This window comes from Hesperophylax consimilis, chromosome 8 (assembly GCF_061612785.1).
Source record: "Hesperophylax consimilis isolate HC1 chromosome 8, BYU_Hcon_1.0, whole genome shotgun sequence".
Classification (NCBI taxonomy): Eukaryota; Metazoa; Arthropoda; class Insecta; order Trichoptera; family Limnephilidae; genus Hesperophylax; species Hesperophylax consimilis.
The window spans coordinates 37,566,406-37,591,703 of NC_142843.1; the positions used below are offsets into that span (position 1 = coordinate 37,566,406).

The 25,298-nt window shown below is 33.5% G+C and overlaps 2 protein-coding genes across 2 annotated transcripts in view; one reads left to right on the forward strand and one right to left on the reverse strand.

Annotated features, from left to right (window-relative positions):
• The window catches only part of LOC149422000 (restin homolog), a 39,781-nt gene extending 20,668 nt beyond the window's left edge, over positions 1-19,113 (forward strand). Inside the window, exons 3-4 of the mRNA XM_089634644.1 lie at positions 16,118-16,296; positions 18,760-19,113. Of these exons, the coding sequence (XP_089490770.1) occupies positions 16,118-16,296; positions 18,760-18,806 (226 nt within the window). The 3' untranslated portion in view covers positions 18,807-19,113. The remainder of the gene's footprint in view (positions 1-16,117; positions 16,297-18,759) is intronic.
• Positions 19,114-19,225: 112 nt separating this feature from the next.
• On the reverse strand, positions 19,226-21,592 carry LOC149422002 (DNA-directed RNA polymerase II subunit RPB11). Its single transcript, XM_089634645.1, has 4 exons — positions 21,430-21,592; positions 21,261-21,350; positions 20,989-21,163; positions 19,226-19,412 (listed from the first exon to the last, which is right to left on the reverse strand). The coding sequence occupies exons 1-4, from the start codon at positions 21,480-21,482 to the stop codon at positions 19,377-19,379; spliced, it is 354 nt and encodes a 117-aa protein (XP_089490771.1). The 5' UTR covers positions 21,483-21,592; the 3' UTR covers positions 19,226-19,376.
• Positions 21,593-25,298: the final 3,706 nt, after the last annotated feature.

The following is a 25,298-nucleotide window of genomic DNA, read 5'->3' on the forward strand; positions in this document are numbered from 1 at the left end:
GAATTTGAATTTATTGTTGTATCTGTAAAAGTTGGTTTTCTAAATATTTCAAAGGTATGTTTATTATTACTTTTACCAATTGTCAGATCTAAAAAGTTTATTTTACCTTCAATCTCATGTTCAACTGTGAAGCAGATTTTATTATTAACGGTGTTGGCCCAATTAGTAAAGATATCTAACTGTCGGTTGGTACCATTCCAACATATAAGGATGTCGTCTACGTATCGGACATAATATACTATATGTTTAGCTAAGGGAGATTTAAGAATTATATTTTCAATATAATCCATAAATATCTCCGCTAGAAGTGGACTTAATGGTGACCCCATGGGGAGACCATCATGTTGTTGGTAATATATATCATTGAAAAGGAAATAATTTGTATCTACGCAGATTTTTATGAGCTGGAATAACTCTTTTCTTATTACCGGATTGATATTGCATTTTTCCAAGATATTTTCAATTATTATTAGGCATTCTTTAATGGGGATGTTGGTAAATAGGGATTTTACGTCTAGAGAAATGAATTTACAGTTATGCGGGAGATTAAATTTTTTTATTTTATTAACTAGTTCTATCGAGTTTTTGACACTGTAACGTGGTGAAAAATTTGTTAATTTTTTGAAGATGAAGTTAAGTCTTTTAGCCAGGTTTGATGTAGGGGCGTTAATAAAAGATACTACGGGCCTTATTGGATTATTCGCTTTATGGAGCTTAGGTTGGCCATACAGAGCTGGGGCTCTTGGGTTCATGACCCTTACGTTTTTCTTTGACCATTCGGTGGGAAATATGGCATTGCAATTATTTATAAGGATGTTGACGTTATTGACAATTTTATCGGTTGGATCCTTAGTTAAAATTTTAAAATCTTCTGGTAACAAGAAGTCTTCCACCTTACTGATGTAATCAATTCTATCTAAAATAACGATTGAGTTACCTTTGTCAGCTTTGGTTATAGTTAGATTATTATTTTTAATTTTATCTCTAATTTCTTTCAATGTTCGGGTTTCTGTACTGACAGCATATTTATTTTTATTGTTTATCGATTTTAGTGTTTTTTCTAAAATAACTGCCGTGACGTGTTTTGTTAAATTATTATTTTCCACTTTACGTAGAGAAATTTCAGTGTCGATAGCTAATGATTCTATTTGTTTGGGTGTTACTTCGCCAGGGATTTTATATTTAAAGCCTTTATCTAATAAATTATTTTCATCCGTTTCAAATGCAGTGTTTGACAAATTCACAGTTTTTTTATAAAATTCTATATTTTTCCTGGTGGGAATCTTAGTTATTTTAGAACTTTTATTTTTGTTATCAATCAAATTTTGAAGTTTATTTTGTTGTGTTTTAAATTTTTCAAATATAATTCCGTTAATATGTTCACGTGTATCAAAATCTAGGGTATCAAATTCCCATGCGTGAAGTTTAAATGTTAATTCTGAATGGATCACCTTTATGTAGTGAAGCAATGTGTCCCGTTTCCGACAGCACTCCTTTGTTTCTTCCTTCAGCCATATCCTCTGTGCTCTCACCACAGTGGCTATGGCTGCCGTAGATGTACTTTTGATGGAGATCTGCACGAACTTCGGAATCACATTACACTTCAAGCACTCTTGGTTAAACCACAAATTTTGAACTATTTTTCGATGTTTGAGTTTAAGTCGTCTATATAAGATCACAAGGGTAGCTATATCAACTACCTTTAATTTATTTATTGTTTTTGTGTTTAATTCGTAGAACTCCATTTAATTTTTTTATAAATTTAATTTAGATTAAATTTGATAATATTATTATTAAGTTCTGCAAGTGTTTTAGTTTTTTATTATTGTGACAGCTGTTTCGGCTTACAAGGCCATTTTCAAACTGTGGTTAGTCCACATTGAGACGACGTTTTTATACTATTTCAAATGTAAATTTTGAAGGTGCATACATTGATTTATTACTGGTTACACCGATGACATGATCTATTGTTGGTTAAACCAATCTATGTTTTCCCCTCAGTAAATGGTAATGGGTTCTTAATTATTTACTAATGACTTTATTGCTATGAATTATTTGGGTGCATTATACTGCTTGGGTTTTGTGAAAATACTAAGAAGTGGTGAGTAAATTATTTTCCGTACTTTATTAATTAGTGTTAAATTTGGGTCATTCGTTCGTTTATTGATTTCTAATTGTTCAAGTAAATTTAATCTAATGCCCTTTTTTTCTATATGCAATGGTTTAGGACCCTTGTTGTTAAGTGGGTTATGATTATTCACCAAGAGATGTTCTGCGAATTTTGAGGATGTGTTTTTATTATTATAACATCGTATATGTTCTTGGAATCTAGTTGAGAATGCCCTCCCCGTTTGTCCGATGTAAGTGGCGTTACAATCGGCGTGGTCACATTTTAATTCATATATGCCACTGTTATTGAGTATAGGGATTTTACTTTTAGAGTTTTTAAGGCTTGTTCCTAAATTATTGTTTGTTCGAAAAGCTATATTTAAACCACATTTTTTAATTTCTTTTGCAATTTTTTCAGATATTGGGCCGAGGAATTCGAGACATGCAAATTTTTCTATATTTTTGTTATTTACCGGATATATTAAGTCGGAAACGGGACACATTGCTTCACTACATAAAGGTGATCCATTCAGAATTAACATTTAAACTTCACGCATGGGAATTTGATACCCTAGATTTTGATACACGTGAACATATTAACGAAATTATATTTGAAAAATTTAAAACACAACAAAATAAACTTCAAAATTTGATTGATAACAAAAATAAAAGTTCTAAAATAACTAAGATTCCCACCAGGAAAAATATAGAATTTTATAAAAAAACTGTGAATTTGTCAAACACTGCATTTGAAACGGATGAAAATAATTTATTAGATAAAGGCTTTAAATATAAAATCCCTAGCGAAGTAACACCCAAACAAATAGAATCATTAGCTATCGACACTGAAATTTCTCTACGTAAAGTGGAAAATAATAATTTAACAAAACACGTCACGGCAGTTATTTTAGAAAAAACACTAAAATCGATAAACAATAAAAATAAATATGCTGTCAGTACAGAAACCCGAACATTGAAAGAAATTAGAGATAAAATTAAAAATAATAATCTAACTATAACCAAAGCTGACAAAGGTAACTCAATCGTTATTTTAGATAGAATTGATTACATCAGTAAGGTGGAAGACTTCTTGTTACCAGAAGATTTTAAAATTTTAACTAAGGATCCAACCAATAAAATTGTCAATAACGTCAACATCCTTATAAATAATTGCAATGCCATATTTCCCACCGAATGGTCAAAGAAAAACGTAAGGGTCATGAACCCAAGAGCCCCAGCTCTGTATGGCCAACCTAAGCTCCATAAAGCGAATAATCCAATAAGGCCCGTAGTATCTTTTATTAACGCCCCTACATCAAACCTGGCTAAAAGACTTAACTTCATCTTCAAAAAATTAACAAATTTTTCACCACGTTACAGTGTCAAAAACTCGATAGAACTAGTTAATAAAATAAAAAATTTTAATCTCCCGCATAACTGTAAATTCATTTCTCTAGACGTAAAATCCCTATTTACCAACATCCCCATTAAAGAATGCCTAATAATAATTGAAAATATCTTGGAAAAATGCAATATCAATCCGGTAATAAGAAAAGAGTTATTCCAGCTCATAAAAATCTGCGTAGATACAAATTATTTCCTTTTCAATGATATATATTACCAACAACATGATGGTCTCCCCATGGGGTCACCATTAAGTCCACTTCTAGCGGAGATATTTATGGATTATATTGAAAATATAATTCTTAAATCTCCCTTAGCTAAACATATAGTATATTATGTCCGATACGTAGACGACATCCTTATATGTTGGAATGGTACCAACCGACAGTTAGATATCTTTACTAATTGGGCCAACACCGTTAATAATAAAATCTGCTTCACAGTTGAACATGAGATTGAAGGTAAAATAAACTTTTTAGATCTGACAATTGGTAAAAGTAATAATAAACATACCTTTGAAATATTTAGAAAACCAACTTTTACAGATACAACAATAAATTCAAATTCAAATCATCCTTGGTCTCATAAATTATCAGCGTACCATTCAATGGTACATAGACTCATTAACATTCCCTTAGACAATAAAGCTTATGTAAAAGAAAAGGAAACGATAAAAACGATCGCGATTAATAACGGCTATGAGGCAAATAACATTGAAAAAATAATAAAAAATAAGAAATATAAAAATAAAATCAATTTAATATATCCGGTAAATAACAAAAATATAGAAAAATTTGCATGTCTCGAATTCCTCGGCCCAATATCTGAAAAAATTGCAAAAGAAATTAAAAAATGTGGTTTAAATATAGCTTTTCGAACAAACAATAATTTAGGAACAAGCCTTAAAAACTCTAAAAGTAAAATCCCTATACTCAATAACAGTGGCATATATGAATTAAAATGTGACCACGCCGATTGTAACGCCACTTACATCGGACAAACGGGGAGGGCATTCTCAACTAGATTCCAAGAACATATACGATGTTATAATAATAAAAACACATCCTCAAAATTCGCAGAACATCTCTTGGTGAATAATCATAACCCACTTAACAACAAGGGTCCTAAACCATTGCATATAGAAAAAAAGGGCATTAGATTAAATTTACTTGAACAATTAGAAATCAATAAACGAACGAATGACCCAAATTTAACACTAATTAATAAAGTACGGAAAATAATTTACTCACCACTTCTTAGTATTTTCACAAAACCCAAGCAGTATAATGCACCCAAATAATTCATAGCAATAAAGTCATTAGTAAATAATTAAGAACCCATTACCATTTACTGAGGGGAAAACATAGATTGGTTTAACCAACAATAGATCATGTCATCGGTGTAACCAGTAATAAATCAATGTATGCACCTTCAAAATTTACATTTGAAATAGTATAAAAACGTCGTCTCAATGTGGACTAACCACAGTTTGAAAATGGCCTTGTAAGCCGAAACAGCTGTCACAATAATAAAAAACTAAAACACTTGCAGAACTTAATAATAATATTATCAAATTTAATCTAAATTAAAATTATAAAAAAATTAAATGGAGTTCTACGAATTAAACACAAAAACAATAAAAAAAAAAAAAAAAATAAAAAAAAAAAAAATAAAAAAAAATAAAAAAAAAGTAGATTGTTTCGGCTAATTCGTCGTCCGGATTACTCGTCACAATTGAAGGTGTTTCTTCAATTTCCCAAAATTTTCTAAGAGTATTGCTTAACGAATTTGTTTCAACAAATAAAGACGAAGGCGTTTGAAATGACGAGTTTTCCATCTTCCCCATTATAATGTAACCGAATACACTGTTTACAGCACATGGAGAGCCGTGAATTATTTCATGGCCACTATTAAATATATCCAAGTATACGTCAGCTCCTAACACAAGGTCTATTTTGCCTGACTTGTGATATGATTCATCAGCTAATTTTAAATTTTTAAATTGTGACGTTCCACTCGATGGTAAATCATATGACGGATGATTAGAAGTGATTTCTGTAATCACGACAGTTTGACATTGAAGAATAGGCCCTTTTTTATTTCGAGGTTTTATAAAACATTTTGTTTTTCCATGACAAGAATTTATACTAGAATTTCCTAAACCGTTCAGTGAAATACGATGTTTTTTAATTGACAAACCCAAAAGCTGAGCACATCTTTCCGTAATCAGAGAGACTTGACTCCCACAATCTACGACGGCGCGGATAGGTACATAATCATTATATTGATTTCGGACCTCAATTTGTACAGTTCCTAACAAAACGGTAGAAACGCTCGGAATCGTTGTTGCGGCCAGGGTTGCACTTGAATTATTAAATTCATTTTCGCCCGATGGTTCGGCGGCAATGTGCAACATTGAATGGTGTTTTTTATTACAAACCTGGCATGTGAATTTTGATACACAATCTTTTACATGGTGTTGTTTCAAACAATTGAAACAACGGTTCAAAGTTTTTATTTTGTCCCTCCTTTGATGGGGACTTAAAGATGTAAAAGATGCACATTTGTAAAGAAAATGTGCACCTTTACATAATGGACAATGAAGGTTATTATCATTCTTATTGGCAGATAACAACGTTTTAAACGAACCTTTTTTATCTTTTGTAGTATGTGGAGATAACATTTCTAAAATACGCGTTTGATTTCTCAGAAACTCGAAAATTGAATCCAATTCTGGAATCTCTTCACCGGGCAATTTGGATTCAAATTGACGTTTAGTTGTCAGATCCATCGATCGTATCATAATATGACCAACAAATTTATCAAAGATATTTTCTATCTTCATCGCCTTTATAGCGGCGCAATTCTCTTGAAACGTACTGAGTAACCGCGCTATACCTGACGCAGACTCGTTTTGTAATATTTTGAAATTAAGAATTTCATCAACATAATGCGTGAAAAGAATTCTAGAATTTTGGTATTGATTTACCAGAATATTCCAGGCAATGTCATAATTCTCTTCGATAAGAGGCAATGATTGTATAAGTGCCAGTGCCGGCCCTGTAATTACCGATAAAAGATAATGGTATTTTTCTACATTAGTATATGCATTGCTGTCATGTATAAGACTTTTAAATAATGAATGAAATGAGCACCAACTTTTAATGTTACTATCAAAAGTGGGCAGCTTTATCACTGGTGCACGAATCACCGAATTACTTGCCGTTTTTGGAATTGAATTTTCATTATTACTAGTGATAACGCTTTTCATTTGCATGATCTCGAAATACATTGAATCAACATTATTCGCAATGTTTCCTAGTTCTGACATTTCTGTAATCTTGTCTAATGACAGTAATTGTTCCTCAATCTCGTTTTGAACTGATTCAAATTCTTGTAACCAATCTTTTAACTTTTCACATCTAGCAAGAAACGTATCTTTTTTCTTACTATCATCATAAGTGCTCGCTATGAGCTCTTGCGTAATACGAATACGAGATACTATTCGCTCACGTCGGGATTGCAACAAAAGTACTTTTTTCTTAGCCATTGTATTGAGAAATTAATCTGCACAAAAATGCCGAGTGAATACAACAATTTATTTTAAATATTAACAAATTTGTCACCAGTTAAGTATTTTTTACTACCTACAGGCAATTTTCGCTAACAGCACGGCTGACGCGAATTTTACACATAGATCAACTTTTATGAACAATTTAACCTTGAAATAATTAAATTAACCACAATTTTTTCAATTAATATAAATTATCGGGCTCGAATGACCAATGTTGGGGACGGAAACGCACCGTCGCAACGCGGAATCATAGGAAATGGAAAGGTTCGGAATGCCGACTTACCCTTTTCTATTCTTCCACGGTATTCTTTCCTTCTTTGCGCTGGTTCACAACAATTCACAAATTTCACCACGCGCGAGCTCACGGTGGCTTTGAATTTTCGACACGGTCGATAATGGGGGCTCCGTAATCAAACGATGTTGACAGGACGAATCTTTTAACTCAACTAACGTCGGCATAGGAGAGGAGAGGAGGGGAGAGGTCGATAGGCCACAATAATTTTATAAAGGATATAAAGGTAGGTAGCACGATGCTAGGTGCCAACAATGACCTTGAAAACCGCTGTCATAATTATTAAAAAATACTAAAATACTTCCAGAATTTTTAAATTAGATGGATTTCTACAAATTGAACACAAAAACAATAACTAAGTACCTATTTTATAACAATTTTATTCAATTTATATCATTGTTTATGATACGTGATATTTATTTGTCTATTGTCGTTTGTCTATTCCCACAAAAATATAAATTCGCATCAAGCCCCGCCGCCAGCACGTAGTATTGCGCAATGCTTGCAAGCCAGCTTTGGTACACGGTCAAAATGCTCGTCACAAAGTGCCATAGACAAAAAACTACGTGCTTGCGATCAAGCCGCTTGACCGTGTCCCAGTCCCTTTACTTTTGCATAAAGGCACTTGAAACTAGAGGTGAGTCGTACTAGCTCTTCTTGGTACTTGGAACAATTGGTACAAGTATGAATAAATACCTAGTCCAAATACCTGTTCCCTAGTATTTCACTTGCTCATTACATGGGGGGGGGGATTGTTAGAGAATTTCTAAAAAAGTAATTCCCGCAAAAAAATGTGATTCCCACAACGACTTTTCAAATCCATTATGGGGGGGGGGTTGCTAGAGGATATCAATTTCAATGGAGCAAAATAAAATAAATTTTTAAAACTTTATTTATTTCTCTCCGAACGAACCGGTTTCGGAGATTCTCATCTTAGCTAACCTAATTAATTTGATAAATGAGTCTTAGCACGGAAAACTTGCTACCTAAATAAGAGGCCCCAAGAAGTTAAATTATTGAATGACTGTCATCCCATACAACGAAAGCGAATTTTCATTTTAAAATGAAAATTAGAATGTTAAAATTTAAATTTCCCAAATGCAGATTGCCTTTTATAGTAATTAAGTTGAAACAAAAGGACGACACAGTGCTACTAATAAACATGGACGGAAATAAACAACATGGCCAACACAGATACATCAATGAACTAAAAGAAGTGGTTTAACATAAATTTACTACTTAACACTATGTTTAAAAAAAATCTATTATATACAATTCTGCATAAAAAACAAGGAAACTAAAGAAAAATAAATTATAATCTACTCTAAGCAAATACACAACAACATAATAATATCTGCAATATCTTGTGTTTAGTGATAGAAAGCCAAACAGAAATAAAATACCTATACATTACAGTAGACAAATTAATGGATAAAATCGTCCAAATACATTAACGTACTCAAAGACAGAGTGAGGAAACTAAGATACATCATAGATTCAAAAAAATAATAATTAAAAAATAATTCCACTTAAATCATAAAGGTACATATTCATCAGAACTTCTGTTTAAAGAATTTAAAGTCAGAAAACTAAATGCATTATTTTTATATCACGTAATTTTACAAATTTACAAAGAAAATAGTCTAAATAAAACTGCACCTTTTAAAATAATAGAAAACCCAGATAAACATCAACTCTCACAACTCGAAAAAGTAATTAAAAAAACAGTGCAATTCAACTATAAATATCTTGGAGTGAATTTTTTTTAATACATTATCAGAAAGTATTAGAAATAACAATAAACATTTTAAATACCACCTTAAAAATACACTGAAAATATAAACAGAATACTCATAGTAAAAATAACGAACATAATATTACACCCCCACATACACAAGCCAAGCTTTATTATGGTGGTGCATATTAAGGGCCATCTCAAAACATTTTTCGAAACTTTACGCCGATAGATGGTGTTATTTTCAATATCGTCTAATAAAACACTTTTAACACGTTATGCTTTATAATATTGAGATGAATTATTGGTTTGCGAACGTATATAAGTAATATTAATCTGTATAAATTTTTTATGGTACCTATAATTACATAATCGTAGAAAACGGCTGAAAAATACACAATTTCATTGCAAAAAATACGTACAAAAGACATTTCACGCAGCTCCGCGCGCGTTGGTACCAGTTGGTACAGGAAATTTTTATTTACCCAACCAAAACCATTTGCGAAAAAGACTCCATTTCAAAAAATTTACGATGTTTCGCATGAGTATGAAAGAGACACGAGATAGAGGTTTGTTCAATTCACTAAACTAAATCAATGCCTGGGAAGATTAAATAATTTATAAAAGGAGCCGGCTAGGAACAACGGTATGTGTGCCGGGAGCTGGCGTTAACTGGACCTTTTTTTTAAAGGCCGCTTTTGCTAAATGGACATAATCATACCAAGCGATGTAGGTATATACCTACATAGTAACCATGTATTCGCGCGGTTGCTTGCTCACAAATATTTCGCGAATAAGTCAAAAGGTTACACTTTTTCTTACATTTCTATGGGGCGCATTCATCAAACCAACGAAGTGGTTAGAATTGCCAGACGGAGAAACAAATTTGTCATATGCACAAGTCAGAAAGGGCTCTCGTAACATCATCTCGCATATAAATAATATAGGCATTGTTTTGAAATCAGCTCGCCACGTGCGTCGTAATATATGAGTGTCCACAAAGACGATGCCTACAGTGTGCATATGAAGTCGCCTTTTCACATTAAAAAACTTTTTGTATTTTGTAAATGGGTATATTTTATTTTCACAAATGACAAACATGTCATGTTAATAATCGTAAATCCTTTATAGGGCAGAAAGGTGATTGAAAAAAAAAACTTTTTGTACAAATATCTTATACACGGTGTCCATAAACTAGTTGTAAAACTGCCATCACAGTAAGCGGAAAGCGTTGCCTGGGTCGTGATGGAGGAATTAGCCAGCTGTGGAATTGAACTCACGATGCCTGGCGGGAACGACGATAGTAAAAGATTTTTTATTTACTTATTTATTTATTTTTTATTCTTTTCACATATTCTGTCCATATTTCTTTTTTTTGTAAGATCCTTTTTCTTTCAATGTTTGTTTTAATATTTTGTCCGATAGCTTGAATTGGTCTACTTTGTCCAATTAATTCATCATCTTTCTCACAGAGAAGCAGTCCTGGATTTATCAATAGGCCTTATAGGCCGCGGCCTAGGGGCGGCAGAGTTCAGGGGGCGGCACTCGCTCGCTTTGGTAAGCCGTGTATGCGATTATAAACAAAAAAAGTCCCTGTGGATAGACAGAGTTTTATAACTATTAGACGATAAATATTATTTTTTAGAGGCGCTAATTCTTAGTACTTTAGTTAGATAGTTACTTATATTTATGCTACTGCCCGGGCGGCAAGGGTAAAGGGTGGCGGTGGATCGGGGGTGGGTGATGTAACAGTCACCCCCGCTACCCGCCCGTACGAACACATAATATACCGTAATAATTTTTTTTATTTTATCGCCGTAAGATACATTTTTACGCAGATTTGCATATACAGAGGAATCACCATCCCCAATATATGACAAATATTACACACCATGCAATTCTTGACTGCGCCGGAAGCCTTCGACAACTATGTCGGTTTCCATTGCGGTAGAAGCCCCCGAGTAGTTACGGTAACAGTCGTGCTCTTTTGGAGTGACATTTTTTTTGTCATACTAATGACACATGGTACAGTATTTATTTCTTATACCTAAGTAAAGGCACTTTTTTGTCTCCTTCCCGATGATACACGCCTGTAAAAAGTTAAAAGCAATCATTTCACGCAAGTAAATAAGTAGTGATAGGTTGATAGGTAATATTATGTATCGAAATTACAGAAAAATGTAACGCTCACCATTCCGTATGCAGCATTATAGTTATATCCATACGACCTTTTGGACCAGCCTCCATCAACGTACACTGTGATGGATGGTATCCCGTCTGCATGGAAATTTCCTTTTTTAATAGCAATTTCCTTCTCCATTTTGCCAGCTTCACGCATTTGTTCTGCGAGATGCCCCTCCCATAATTTGCCCAAATTTCTCTCTATTTTACTAAATGTGTACCCGGACATTACTGGGACATCCATGGCACTAAGAATTTGAGCAGCTTGGGTGTAATAGCTGCCACTTGTAAGCGTACCCCACACAAAAGACTTATTGATAAGTTTTTCCGGTTCGGGTTCTGAGGTTTGCTTCCATGTGGTGTCACACATATTACATTGAAAAAAAAAATAGAATGAAACCCAGTACGCAATTCTTTCACCAATTCAATTTTGGAGAACGTGCATTTCAAGTAATGCTGTGACATAGCGAACGCCCACTTCAGGACGTGCTGAATGTCCACAATTCTATTGCCTTTTATTGAATGTTCATTATCATCACTGTACGCCATCACCTCTTTAATAAGATTATGGTTTTCTAAATCGGGGTCCAGAGCAGGCCAGTTTACATCTATCGTGGCCGCTGTTTCGATTGTGGTATTTGGCTGGTCGGATATACTCGTAGATGGAAATGTAGCTTCAACACGCAACAGTTTTGAACAGCTTTTATACGTTTTCACTCCACGTTCCCCAGACGTAATGTTCGAGGATGGGATTTCTCCACAAAAATTAATTTTAGGGGTCTCGTCATTCGAACACTTGTTTTCTTTATTTCCGCGCCAGTGTTTGTGGGAACTAAAAGATATAATATAAAGGCATTAAAGGAGTATAATTTTTGAGCAACATTAAATATGAATCACCCTATACCAAACGAGCGACATGGGTCATAAAATAACAAGCGTGATGATTAGTTAGTTAGGTAGGTACCGAGAAAATATTTAAAAAATAATAAAATATTTTGAAATAATTTCATAATACTTACCTGTATTCCGATTCGCCGTGCTGACGTTTCATCCCGTTCGCACTTAGTCTTGGATTCACTCTTTTCCCGGAATACTGATGATTATTATAAAGGGCACGCCTCATTTTTATGGAATAACAATGCTGTACAAAATCGAAAAAAGTCACTTCAAACCGCGGCAGAAAATGACTGTTGAATGAATGAATGAGAGAATTTGAATTGGCGGGCGTCTAGCTAGTGATAATTACAGATTTAAGAAAGTTCTAAATAATTACAACAGTTAATTTTGCCTTTTTTACTGCGTGCCAAAACCGCAAATGTTCCTTGCGACGAGTAATACTGGAACATTCGTAAAAAAGCAAAACGAACATTCTATCAGAATAACAAATCAAGCCGCGCAAATTGACATTTTTACTACAAATTTACTGACCACTTTAACACCGTAGGAATGGGCTAATAGCGTGCACGTGAAACATATGGCTCGCACATATGTTTGTCTCCTTCTAACACGGATTCGGGCATTTCGGCTGGCGGTGCCCGCATAAAATAATTACTTTTGTTAATTTAATTACTTGGTTATTATAAGTGATAGAACAGTGAAATTTTCGTTCGCGATAAACTCATTACGAGTATTATTTTTCGGTACTAAAATAAATAAAATATTATCTGTAGTTTTCAAATGTGGCTGAAAAATAGATTGTATGGGAATTGTCACATCTGTTTCACCTTAACAACAAAGATTTTAAATGCCAACAAAGAACACAGTGAAAATATTTTTTTATAAAGCCCTAATATTTTATTTCTAGATGGCGCCACTTTCGTTCACAGTTCGCACAAGATAGCTTCCAATTTTCAAAAGCGAGAAATAATACATTAGCCGTGCACTAATTATGTGCACTAGGTAGGAAGCGCCCGGCCGGACCTCGTCTCCGGCGATGCTTTTGTACTCTTGCTAAAACCTTTTTTAACTGGTGGACGCATACTGTCGGAATTTATTGACAATACCAGTCGAGATCGCGCTGATCGCGATCTACTAAATTCAGTATCATATCCTTTCTCGCTTACTCACCTACATAAGAAGAGCGTTTCCCTAATATTCAAAGATTAGGGAAACACTCTTCTAATGTAAGCGAGTAACGAGATGCCTATACATATGCCCCGCCTTCGGTATGAATACGCGAGACGCGAGACGCGCAAGACTAGCAAGACGCGTAAGACGTCCAATACTCGCAAGAATCGGAAGACGTGCAATACTCGCAAGACTCGCAAGACTCGCAAGACGTGCAATACTCGTAAGACTCGCAAGACGTGCAATACTCGCAAGACGCGCAAGACTCGCAAGACGCGCAATACTTAAGAACAAATACTAAGTACGAAAGTCTCTTTGAAATATCTGTTCCAAACATCTGTTCCAAACATCTGTTCCAAACATCTGTTCTAGTAAATACGCTTCACCTCTACTTGAAACAGCGCGCGGTCCGATTTAACATCCTTGTTACTTTAACTGACAGTTACATTTTTAACTTAGCTCACGATTTAGCATTCTGTTGAAACAGACGGCCCGCCATTTTATTCTTCAAAATACGAGCTGTTCCAGTAGTCGTTATTTGTGTCTTTTCTGAGGGTTATTTTGTTTTTTTTTTTTTTAATAAAATGAGATTTGTAGGAGAGATGACCAAGGTCAAGGTCAAAGACATATTCCTATTTTTATTGCACAATTTTAGTATAGTTAATGCATATTCGGTTGTTGGTCAAGTTTTGGCATTGATTGTACATTTGCATGCATATTTCGCCAATTTGATAATGCATAATATTGTATACAATCCAATGTCTAGTAAAAACATTGATTAATGTACATATAAGTTTCCATTGATAGCGGGTTTTCCTGATGACGTGATGACCTTTAATGCATAGTAACATTGTTTACATTCATTGGTAATGATTAATGATTGTAAAAAGCATGCCATCAATGTTGTATAAATTAATATAATATCACACAGAATATTGTGTTATTAACCTTTGCATACCTGAAGGTAAAAATCAAATATCACCTGAATAGGGGTCACTAGGGTCCCCCGTATATCACGGAGCGATAGGCTCTTAAAATTCATTTTGCTCTTTCCAGTAAAACTCAGATGTCAGTTAGAAATTTTTTTATACCTACCATTTTAACCGGACATCGCCCACCTTGGCGCGGCAGTCAATCGTTAGTCATGCAAAATGGTAAAAAATATAGTACAAAATTAAGAATAACTCAAATACATATTATTGTAGCCCTTACCAATAAAATGCGCTTTTTACATCCACACACGTGGCTTGTTTGCTGTAATGATTTTTTTTAAGTAATGAGGAATTCGGGTGAAGAGGGGAGATATTATTATTTCACCAAAATTGCATGGATATCATTTAAAATCTTTAAAAATATGGAATACAATTTTTTTAAATGCAGATAAATTACTGAAAAACTTCTAGGATTATCTAAATCGTAGAGTGTTTGATGTAAAAAACAACTTAGATATCACACAAATATCTCTTTTGGGGGATGTGTATTACCCCTCTTTGTTGCAGGAGGGTTAATCTAATATTTCACTACAATTTTACTCATTTAAAAAGTAGTACCTATCAGTGATCAGATACCTATATTCATTATTATGTATTATGTCATCAAAATTTGAAATTTTAACTTTTAAAGTCATAGCCAAAAAAATGTAGTTTTCAAAGTATCCAATGACACCTGGAATACCAAATATGTGTCCTCTGATATAAAAATAGGTAATCAATTTTCTTTAAATATCTTGCCCAATCAATAACAAAACATAGACCCCATTCTAAGGTTTATTTTGTGTATAATCTGCATGGTTCACATTGATGACTATTTCCATCAATCAAAACAGAGCGAATGTTTAAGTTAAGTGAAAAAATTACACTTATCGGAAGGATTACTATGCACTTATTTGTAAAATACTATGTAGAAGTAACTTTGATAGTTCAACACATAGCAAAGATTAATTCTATAGATGTCGTAATTATGTCTACAATAAAGGTGCTGAATTCCCTTCAATGTAAAATTTGTGCTTTCCGCTCCTAGCCAAAGGGGGTTCTGCTGTGACAGTAGACTTGAGCTTGAGATGCTGATGAGATCTGTGGGCTTGTAACCGTGGCAACAGAGTGAGAGGCAAGCGCACATCAAATAAATATTGTTTGCTTTGCTGGTCCGTTCAAAATTGAATTTTTAAACCATTTTCAATTAATATAATATAATGCATAATGTGTTTTGCATACCATAAAACTCCAAAAAATATTGCCATATAATAAATTAATTTTAAAATGTTGCTTTTCTGTGTGTATTCAAATAACAATATTAATTTAGTTTGCATATCTAACCCGTCAATAATATCTCTTGCGTTTATGCATTTATGAATCATTAATATGACATGTGTAGAAATGATGCCAAAAACCTGATCGTCACTGAATAATAACCACAAAACTTTACAGATTATTCAGAGGTGATATTACACAGCTAGAAATTATTACTTTACTAGCGCAGCCCCGTGAGAAATCACCATGAAAGTCATACAGGCGCTATTGCGTACTTATATCTCATTGAAACGTGTTCCACTATTACCATGCGCGTAGCAATGTGCGGGTAGTTTTTCGGTCATTTGGCGTAAGCGTTGGAAAACAAATTGGGCTAATTGAAGGTAAAAATATGGAACTATGTAATCTCTAATTTGTAAAGTTGAGGGAGATAAGGATGATGAGCAGATAGCGGCTTAGCAATCTGTCTAAAAATTATTGTAATGATATTGTGTTGTTTTTTCCAGCAACGGGCTGAAGGCACGCGTTCTGGCCCCACGCATGTTCTGTGACATCTGCGACGTGTTTGATGCCCACGAGACGGAGGACTGCCCGCGCCAGACCAGCGAGGCTGATACCCTGCCCGCACAGCCCGACAAGAAGAGGGCCACGCCCGCCCCCCGCCTCTACTGCGAGATATGCGAGGGTAATCATTCTATAATATGTTTTATAACAGATTTTTAATAATAATAATACTATTTTTGTGAAATATCACCTCAATGACACTTAACTTATTTTCGCAACTGTCTAATATGTGATCCATCAGCGACTATCTCATGAAGTTTTGCTAAAACACATCCTTAGGACAGATTGTTTCATAGAAAATTAACAATTCATCAAATTCCAAAGTAAAAATTCGAGTTCTGAGATACACTTGCCTACAAACTAACCCTACACTTGCCTACAAACTTAATGGAACACCTCTAAAAGCAGTGACATTACAACAAGACTTAGGAATTACCATATCACAGGACTTGAAATGGGAACCACACATCGCTGGAATTGTGAAAAGAGCAAATTCACTAACATATCTAATCAGGAAAACCTTCCTTGACCTAACACCGGACATGATGTTAAAAATATATAAAACATATGTGCGACCTCTCCTGGAATATGCTTTCCAAATATGGAGTCCTTACTTCGCAAAGGATATAAATCTGTTAGAGAGAGTACAGAGACGTTTCACTAAAATACCAAGAGCTCTGAAAGATCTACGATACGAAGATAGACTCAAGGAACTAAGATTACCAACCTTACAAGAAAGAAGAGAAAGGGGTGACTTGATCGAGACTTTCAAAATTTTATCTGGACATTACAGTTGCCCTAGCATCCAAGAAATCTTCACTACTAATAAAAATATAAATCTCCGTGGACACTCAAAAAAAATTACCAAAACGCCTTTTGCATCTAATCCTAGAAAACACTTCCTTGCAAATAGAGTAGTGGATGCTTGGAACAAACTCCCACAACATGTCATCGATGCAACAAATATTAATCAATTCAAAGCTCTATTGGATTCACATTTGGAGAGAAGAAAGGACTTAGTTCAAACTTAAAACAACTCAATTACTGTCAAACATGTTGTGAAATCAGATATGAGCGCATCAGCAGAATGCTGCCTGCTCATTACATAATAATAATAAAGTTATGTTATTTTATCATTGGCCGGTTGTTTCACAGTACTTGGATTACAACAGAACTGGAATAGTACTTTCACAGAACTTTAATAGAACTTGAATATTAACTTTGAAATTTGATGATTGTTCAAACTATGTGAAATCATCCCATCATTGTTAAAACATGCGGTGTGATGTGATGGATTGCGTTGAAAAGGCCAGCTTTTTCATGACTAGAAATTACCATAAAAATGTACGCTAAAAGTATGCTCTTCTGACTTATAGTTTGTATTATGGTGTAAACTTTGATTCATTCAACCTTCCGATGACACCGCTGATCTAAGAGCTGACTATAATGATTTGGCATTATTAGGAATATGTAGACAGTTACTTATAATTCGAGCCTTTCCCGTAATAATTGCCCTGTTTATTAAATAAGTATATTCTATTCTATAACTGTATATTCATGGTTTAATTTAATTCAAATAATTCATTATTTGTTTACACTTTTTTATTTTTTCACCGGACCAGTTTCAGCCTGTAACGGCCACCTTCAGACTGGTAACAATTAAAGAAAAAATTTCTTATAATTATCTTCATAATCGCTTATTTAAATCTATATAAATATTTCAATTATGGAAATAATGAATTGATCATTTCAATTTTATTAGATACATATATATTTACCAATGACATTATAAACTACAGAGACATGTTGTAGAGTTCTCAAAAGTGGCCAAAGACACGGTGATTGTCGAACTTATAATTTAGTGGTTTTAGCAAACTGTCGAGCGTTGCGTGAGGTTGTGTGCTATCGCTACCTAAATTGCGTAAATGAGTGCCAAATTGCTCTCGTCTGTGATAAGAAAATGTTGTTCGTTACACGGCAAACACTATTACAAAACACGCAAATTGGAGCGAATATAGCAACTATAATATAAGACAGGCAGTAGGTCATCTCATACTATCGTTCTGTATTCGTCTAAGCGATTAAGATATTGGCATCTCGGTCACACCTGTGGTGTAGAATGTGGTATTCACCGCAACTTTTAAATACAAAAACACCACCCGATTACTATATCTATATCATTCATATATATATTTTTTTAATATGTCTTTTTTATATATGAACAATGTCTAAATTAAGAATTTACTGTAAACGTAAGATTGTTTGTTAGTTGCCACATTTTCTTTTAATTTTGTGAGACCATAACGGGTCTAGATGTATTGTAATGTCATTGATATTTACCCATCGCTACATCATTGATCTTGTAAATCTCAGTTCCTTTTGTTTCATAATATTTCAAATCATAATTAGAACTACTTGACAATATTTTCATTGAAAAAAAAAGGTGCTTACTTAAACTCGAAAATACTTTGTGTGGTACCTACTACTGCTGTTTGATACATTCAATTTTTTTTTAAATCTCCTTACTCTAAATTTTAAATATATATTATGTTTTATACTTACATTTGTTTTTCTCTTATTTCAGTATTTGGCCACGCGACAGAGGACTGTGATGACGAAGAAACCTATTAGAATCAAACAAACTCATTTTACACTATCTGACCATTTTTGCTGCCTTTAAAAATGTGTACGCCGATAATCTAAATAATTTATTGTTAATTTGTTACAATGCTATTTAATTTAATGGCGATGTTACCAAAATTGTAATGTTTTATCCAAGTTGTTTGTTATATTGTAATCATGTTACATTATTGCATATGTATCCTGTTTTGTTACATATTTTGTATAAATTGAATTACAATGTGATTAGGCTTAACATTTTAGGCAATTTAATTATTTTTAATACCTGACTAATCGTATTTATTGTAGAAAAAAAAGGGTTTCTGTTTTTTCTTTAATTTGCTTTTCGGTCCTAGTAAGAAAAACAAAATTATCAAAAATATAATTATGTTTAATTTATCAATTTACATATTTATTAAAAAAAAGTTACACATAGTTTGATGAATTTTTTTACTATTTATATTGTGAAAACTGAAGTGTTTCAGACGTTAGGTGAATAATTTGATTGATGTCGCTTGAGACAATACTTTTCTTAAAATAATTATTTATTATAATAAATAATTTATTTTTCTAAGCAGCATTTTAATCCAATCCTTCCTTCTTCTCCTTAATTGCCTCCTGAAAGAAAAAACAATAAGTTCTTAGTATTACTTATTTATTTGGGACCGGTCTGATTTCACCTCCTGTGGACATCTTTAGGATGATCGCTATGAGACGGGCCAGGTTGAAGAGATCTCCCTTTTGAGAATAGGGTGAGTTTTCCAGACAGATGGCACAGATCCTCTCTTTAGGGTCATTTTAAAAAACTTTATAAAATTTGGATCTGTTTCCGCAACACACCTCTCCAATACCAAGGCAAGTATTCCGTCAAGCCGACTACCTTTGTTAAGCAACAGCAGAACCCCATTTATTGTGGTTAATGATGGTTAAATTCCCTGGAATTTATTTTCGGGGAATATTGCGGTAATTTTCATCTAAATGGTGAAATCCCCAGACTAACCGATGAGGTCGTCTCCTGCAACGAATTACTATGTTTATTTTTAATTAGAGCATGCTGAGGGCAAACTTATTTGAATTTTTAGAAAATACCGAATAGTACAAGTAGTAAAGAAGAAAGAATAGTAAAACAGCACTGAAACCGGCAGCACTTCAAATAATAATATAGGTTTAAATACTTTGGCAATGCACGGGAACAACCTTGTTACTTCCCCAAACAAAAGTCAAATGCATGTTTACCAAAAATATTTATTTCACATTTTTAAAAAGATTATGATGTAATTTGTTTAAAATGAAGTTCGGAAATAACATTATTATTTTTTACAGTGAAAGATGTAACCTGCGCAATGATGGGGGGCTAAGAGCTAGGAGAGGAATTGAACGCACAATGCGAGAGTAAGAATCAGACGCAGTAATCTTTTAGGATCGCTGGCCACGCTTAATACACAATTTTAATAAAAAAAACCACTCTGTATCAGTTAGATAACAATGAGAAGTATTTAATTTTTTGGAAATGGAAAATAATGCATTTTAGTAGCTATTTCTTTAAAAGAAGCGGATAATTTGACGTCTTTTCTTCATGCCATGTTTTGACATAATAATTTTAAATTGTTTTTTATTTATGTTTTAATTAAACCTAAACTGATAACCTAAGAACCTATTTTAGGGTCATAGGTTCATATTTTGGTTCAAATAAGAGAAGGAAAAAAGTAAAAATAAATTTTGACATCAAAATAACAATGGCCGCCAAGTAACAATCGGTTTTAATTTTAACGAAACAAACATTAAAATTCATTATTTGCCATTTCTGGAAATAGAAATACTTACTTCTCATTATCATTTAACTATTACTATTTTTTTAAATAAAATGTATGTATTAAGTGTCCTTATTTTCTGCATATTTATCTATTTTTTAAATAACACCGTGATTCAACTTAATTAAAATAAAAGCCAACTAATATTACTTTTCGGGCATGTTTTTTTTCTTGTTGGACATATTTGTATTGAACGTGGTCAGCGATTTGAATATTCTACCAATATGTGACAAAAGGAATTACAAGAAAAGAAAGTCAAGGGAGATGAATTTAATGTAGAGCTGTCTGCCCCTTTTCCATGTCTATTTATGGCCTATAATTTATTTAGTTTCTACATTTAAAAACAAAAAACAACTTAAATAAAAGCAATAAATGTGACTTACTTTAAATCTCTCTTCGAACAGTGACAGTTCTGAAATAAGATCTGTAATGGCGTTGGTGAGGGCGTCTTGTGGAGTGTAGTCGGATGTGGTCTGTATTCTGATGACGAACTTGTGTTCCAGGGGGTGAGGTAGCTTGTATCCAGCGAATAAAACCTTGGGATCTTTTAACAACTGGCTGAAAATAGGTTAGAGAAAACAAAATTACGTCGCAATTTTACATTGCATCATATAGGACCAATAACGCATATTAAATATGTGAATCAAATACATACTTTCTGATCATGTTTCCTAGTGTATGATCTTCTTTATTTACGGTAAAAACGGCGGCATTGGTGACTTTTGTGTCCTCTTCCTTTTGGACCCTATAAATTAGAAAACCGATTAGTTTTCTACAGAATTTAAAAAGTTCAAAGCGTTATCTATTATTTAAAGAAAACTTACTTCTTCTCTCCTTCGTATAAGAGGAAGGACTCGAAGGTTGGTGGCGCATTCATATTTAAACTTTATAAACGCCTGATTCTTGATACGCGGTCATAAATAAACCTACGCGGTGCAAACAAAATAATTGACAGATCGGAGCATGATCGGAGATCGGAGATCTGACTTTCAGACCATAGACAAAGTGAAATTAAGAAAAGGCCAATCTAGCGATAGGCGCAATCGAGAAATCATCGATAATTTATTCTATATTTTTGATCGTCGAAATTCTTCGATTAATTTTCATGGACAAATCGATTCTGTCAAAAATCATCACATAGTCCGAGACAATCGTTTTGAAAAACATTCGCAACCACAGCCGTCACGTCATTAGTCAGAATTCACTCTAAAACACGAATTGATTCCCAACTCCGAGAAACGTCAAAAATATCTCGAGATATATAATGAGATATTATTCCCGTGGTAAATTGTATTACGTACTACCTAATATGATTTGGTATCCACTGGGAACTGCGATTACGCAATTATTCTTTGATAATTGTCAAATGATTAATTATGATATTATCTACCAGCCGGAGAAGCTTCGAGTATGTGAACAATTCATTCATATTTTAGGTTGGGATTTACGACGCCCATGCATTTAGTGCGTGTAAAAAATGGCATTGTGACTTATAATAAGTTGAGAAGGTTATTAATAAACGTAAATTGATCATTCTTATATTGCCGTTTTTGTGAAAAATCATCTCGAGGGCTTTTTATAAAGAATCTTAAGGTTGAATGTATTTTAAGGTTATGTATGTATTTTATGTGAAAGATGCAATCGGCCCGATAAATAAATTGGTATCTACAAGTAAACACTAACAGTATGAAAACGCTGGTTAGGTCAATTTTTTTGCAAATGCAGTACTTACCCACAAAAATGTTGCCATACCAATGTACCATACTTTGTCTATGTGCCCCCCTCCACACCAACCAAAATCTGCATCTGTCCGCAACTACTGAATTCCGAGTAATTAGATCGAATAATAATTGGATTCTTTTGATGTTTCGATTAAAAATATTTCAAAGATATTAATGTTTCGATCTTGCCCATCACTACTATGATCTATGTCTCTGACTTTATGGCTACTTAATGCTATATTAAACATACGAATTATTTTATAAGCCCTACTCAATCCCACCTTTTGATTATAAACTAAGTATTAAAGCTAAAGACTTGTCCAAAAATAATTATTTTAGATTTAAAATGCAAATTTTACTATTAATCTTTTAAAAGTACTCTAGAATATCTTAAATTTTTTTGTTAAAGATCATGAATTTTTATTTTTACTTCGACGAATAAAATCGATAAGCCGTTTAATTTTCATGGTGATTTACTGGTTTTACATTATTTGTAAAAACTTCAACAAGTGAAATCGACTCGCACCCTCGAAATAATAGTAAGTAAAATATTGCATATGTTGCTAAATAAACCCATGTTTTCATGAGTATTTATTTATTGCATCTCACTATACATAAAACACTTTTTTTCTCATAAAAATCAACCTCACTAGGACTGAGCCTGTATCGAGGTTAACAATTTACAATTTAATTTTAGCATAATATGTGAAATATGAGAAATTGTAATAGATAGGTACTGTTATTATTAAGTTTTTGTTATTTCTCTGAAGTTTGGAAGACAAATAATTAAATTTTGTTCCATTACTATTACTTTATCTTTGAATAGTTGCTTGCAGGTTGCAAGCAAAAAATCTCAAAATAAACTTACTTATCTGTTGAGTCGGGAAGACGAGGACTACGGGGCGAGGATAGAAAGCACTTGTACGGTCTTTATTCCTTTTTACAGATATGACAGATGTTTTGATAGATATCAAAACGATATTTCAAACATTATTTATAGTTAATAGAGCCTTCATTTTTTTACTCTTTAGTTAATATTTTACTTAACCCCGTAAAGTGGCGTAATATATATATATTTTTAAATATTTATTATTTATTTTTATTTATTGTTTATTTGCAAAAACAGTATGAACCAGAACATTGCAATATCGATAATTAACATTTACAAAAAAGTGAATAACAAATAGGTACATTTACAAGTGGGACAAAGAAAAAAGTTTCAAATTTAGATTTACAATTTTAAGTATTGAATAATAATATTTCACGTTTAAATACGTTGTAGGACATGTGGAAAATATCCACATTTCCTGCGAGGCAGTTAATTAACCTAGTGATTCTTCCCAAGGGCATCACCATTGGTAAGTTAGTTCTGCACCTAGGAAGAATCAAAAGCCTGTGTTGGCGGCCTCGCGCGAAATTATCCGGGACATAAAATCCTATTTTAGCCAGAATGTCTGGTATTGATACTAAACCGTTTAGTAGCTTATACGCCATCAGGAGTAATGCAACATCCCTTCTGGAACTAAGGCTGCATATACCCAGCATTCCCGAGATAAATGCTGTTGGAAACAGCCATGGGTAATAACCAAACTCTCTCATGTAGAGGTATCGTAAAAACTTTTTTTGTATCTTCTCGACCATTAGTACATAGACAGTGTCCTCTGGCCCCCATACCTGAGATCCATTCTCGAGAATGCTACGCACTAAGCTAAAGTAAAGCAGCCTTATTACTGCAAGGTTGGTCAAGTCTTTCGAATTGTGTATGACAAAACCCAACATCTTAGTGGCTGATTTACAGATCTTTTCAATATGAGCGTGAAATGTTAAGCGAATGTCGTACACAATTCCCAAGTCCTTGCAAGTCACCATGTGCTTCAGTGACGTATCTTTCATTTTGTAATTAAAATATATGGTCTTGTGTGCCCTTGTAAAGCACATCACTGAACATTTTTGGAAGTTGAACCCAAGTTTGTTATCAATACTCCAGTCAATAATTGCATCGATATCTTCCTGGAGCTTTCTACAGTCTTCTATCGATCTTATTCTCAGAAAGAGTTTGATGTCATCGGCAAAAAGTAGAAAACGGACGAATTTAATCTTTCCCTGAATATTGTTTATAAAAATTAAAAACAATAGGGGTCCTAAATTGGATCCCTGCGGCACACCAGAATTTGTAGGATATGCATTAGAGTTGAACTCACCATAGGACACGAATTGTTCTCTTTCACTCAAATAGTTACAAAAGAGTTTCAATAAGTTTTCCGAAAAACCAATTTCTTCGAGCCTATTTAGAAGCACTAAGTGATCAACTCTATCGAAAGCCTTTGCAAAGTCATGGTAAGATGCGTCAACTTGCTCGTTGTTATCGAGTGCTCTCGACAAGTAATCTGTAAATATCATTAAATTTGTAGTGGTTGATCGGCCATGTCTAAATCCATGTTGTTGTTCGATCAAGAATGGTTCAACTTTGGCATAAACATATTTATGGATAATTATTTCCAATAGTTTAGCAGGTGCGGAGAGAATCGCTATAGGACGGTAGTTGGTTGTTTGATACTTGTCGCCATCTTTGTGTAAAGGGGTGACTTTCGACAGCTTCCATAATTTAGGAAAAATTCCATTTTTAACCGTAAGATTAAATATATATAGAAGTGGCTTACATAATGGTTCAGAACATCCCTTAATAATAAAGGGTGGAATGAAATCAGGACCATACGATGTTAATGAATAGTGTACCTATGTTCAGTAGGTATGTGGAAAGTTACTTACTTTTTCATTGGATAGATAACTTGACCTAACCACAGTTTGCACATTTTACTATCGACAGAATTACATATAAGTTCATACGTGAACCTAAATACATTTAGATATTATTATTTCAAATCCGGTAACCTTCTCGTCATGCTATGTCAAGAGTCAGAATAACAGAAGAGTATGTACGAGACAATGCATGTGAATGAGGCAAGGAGTGT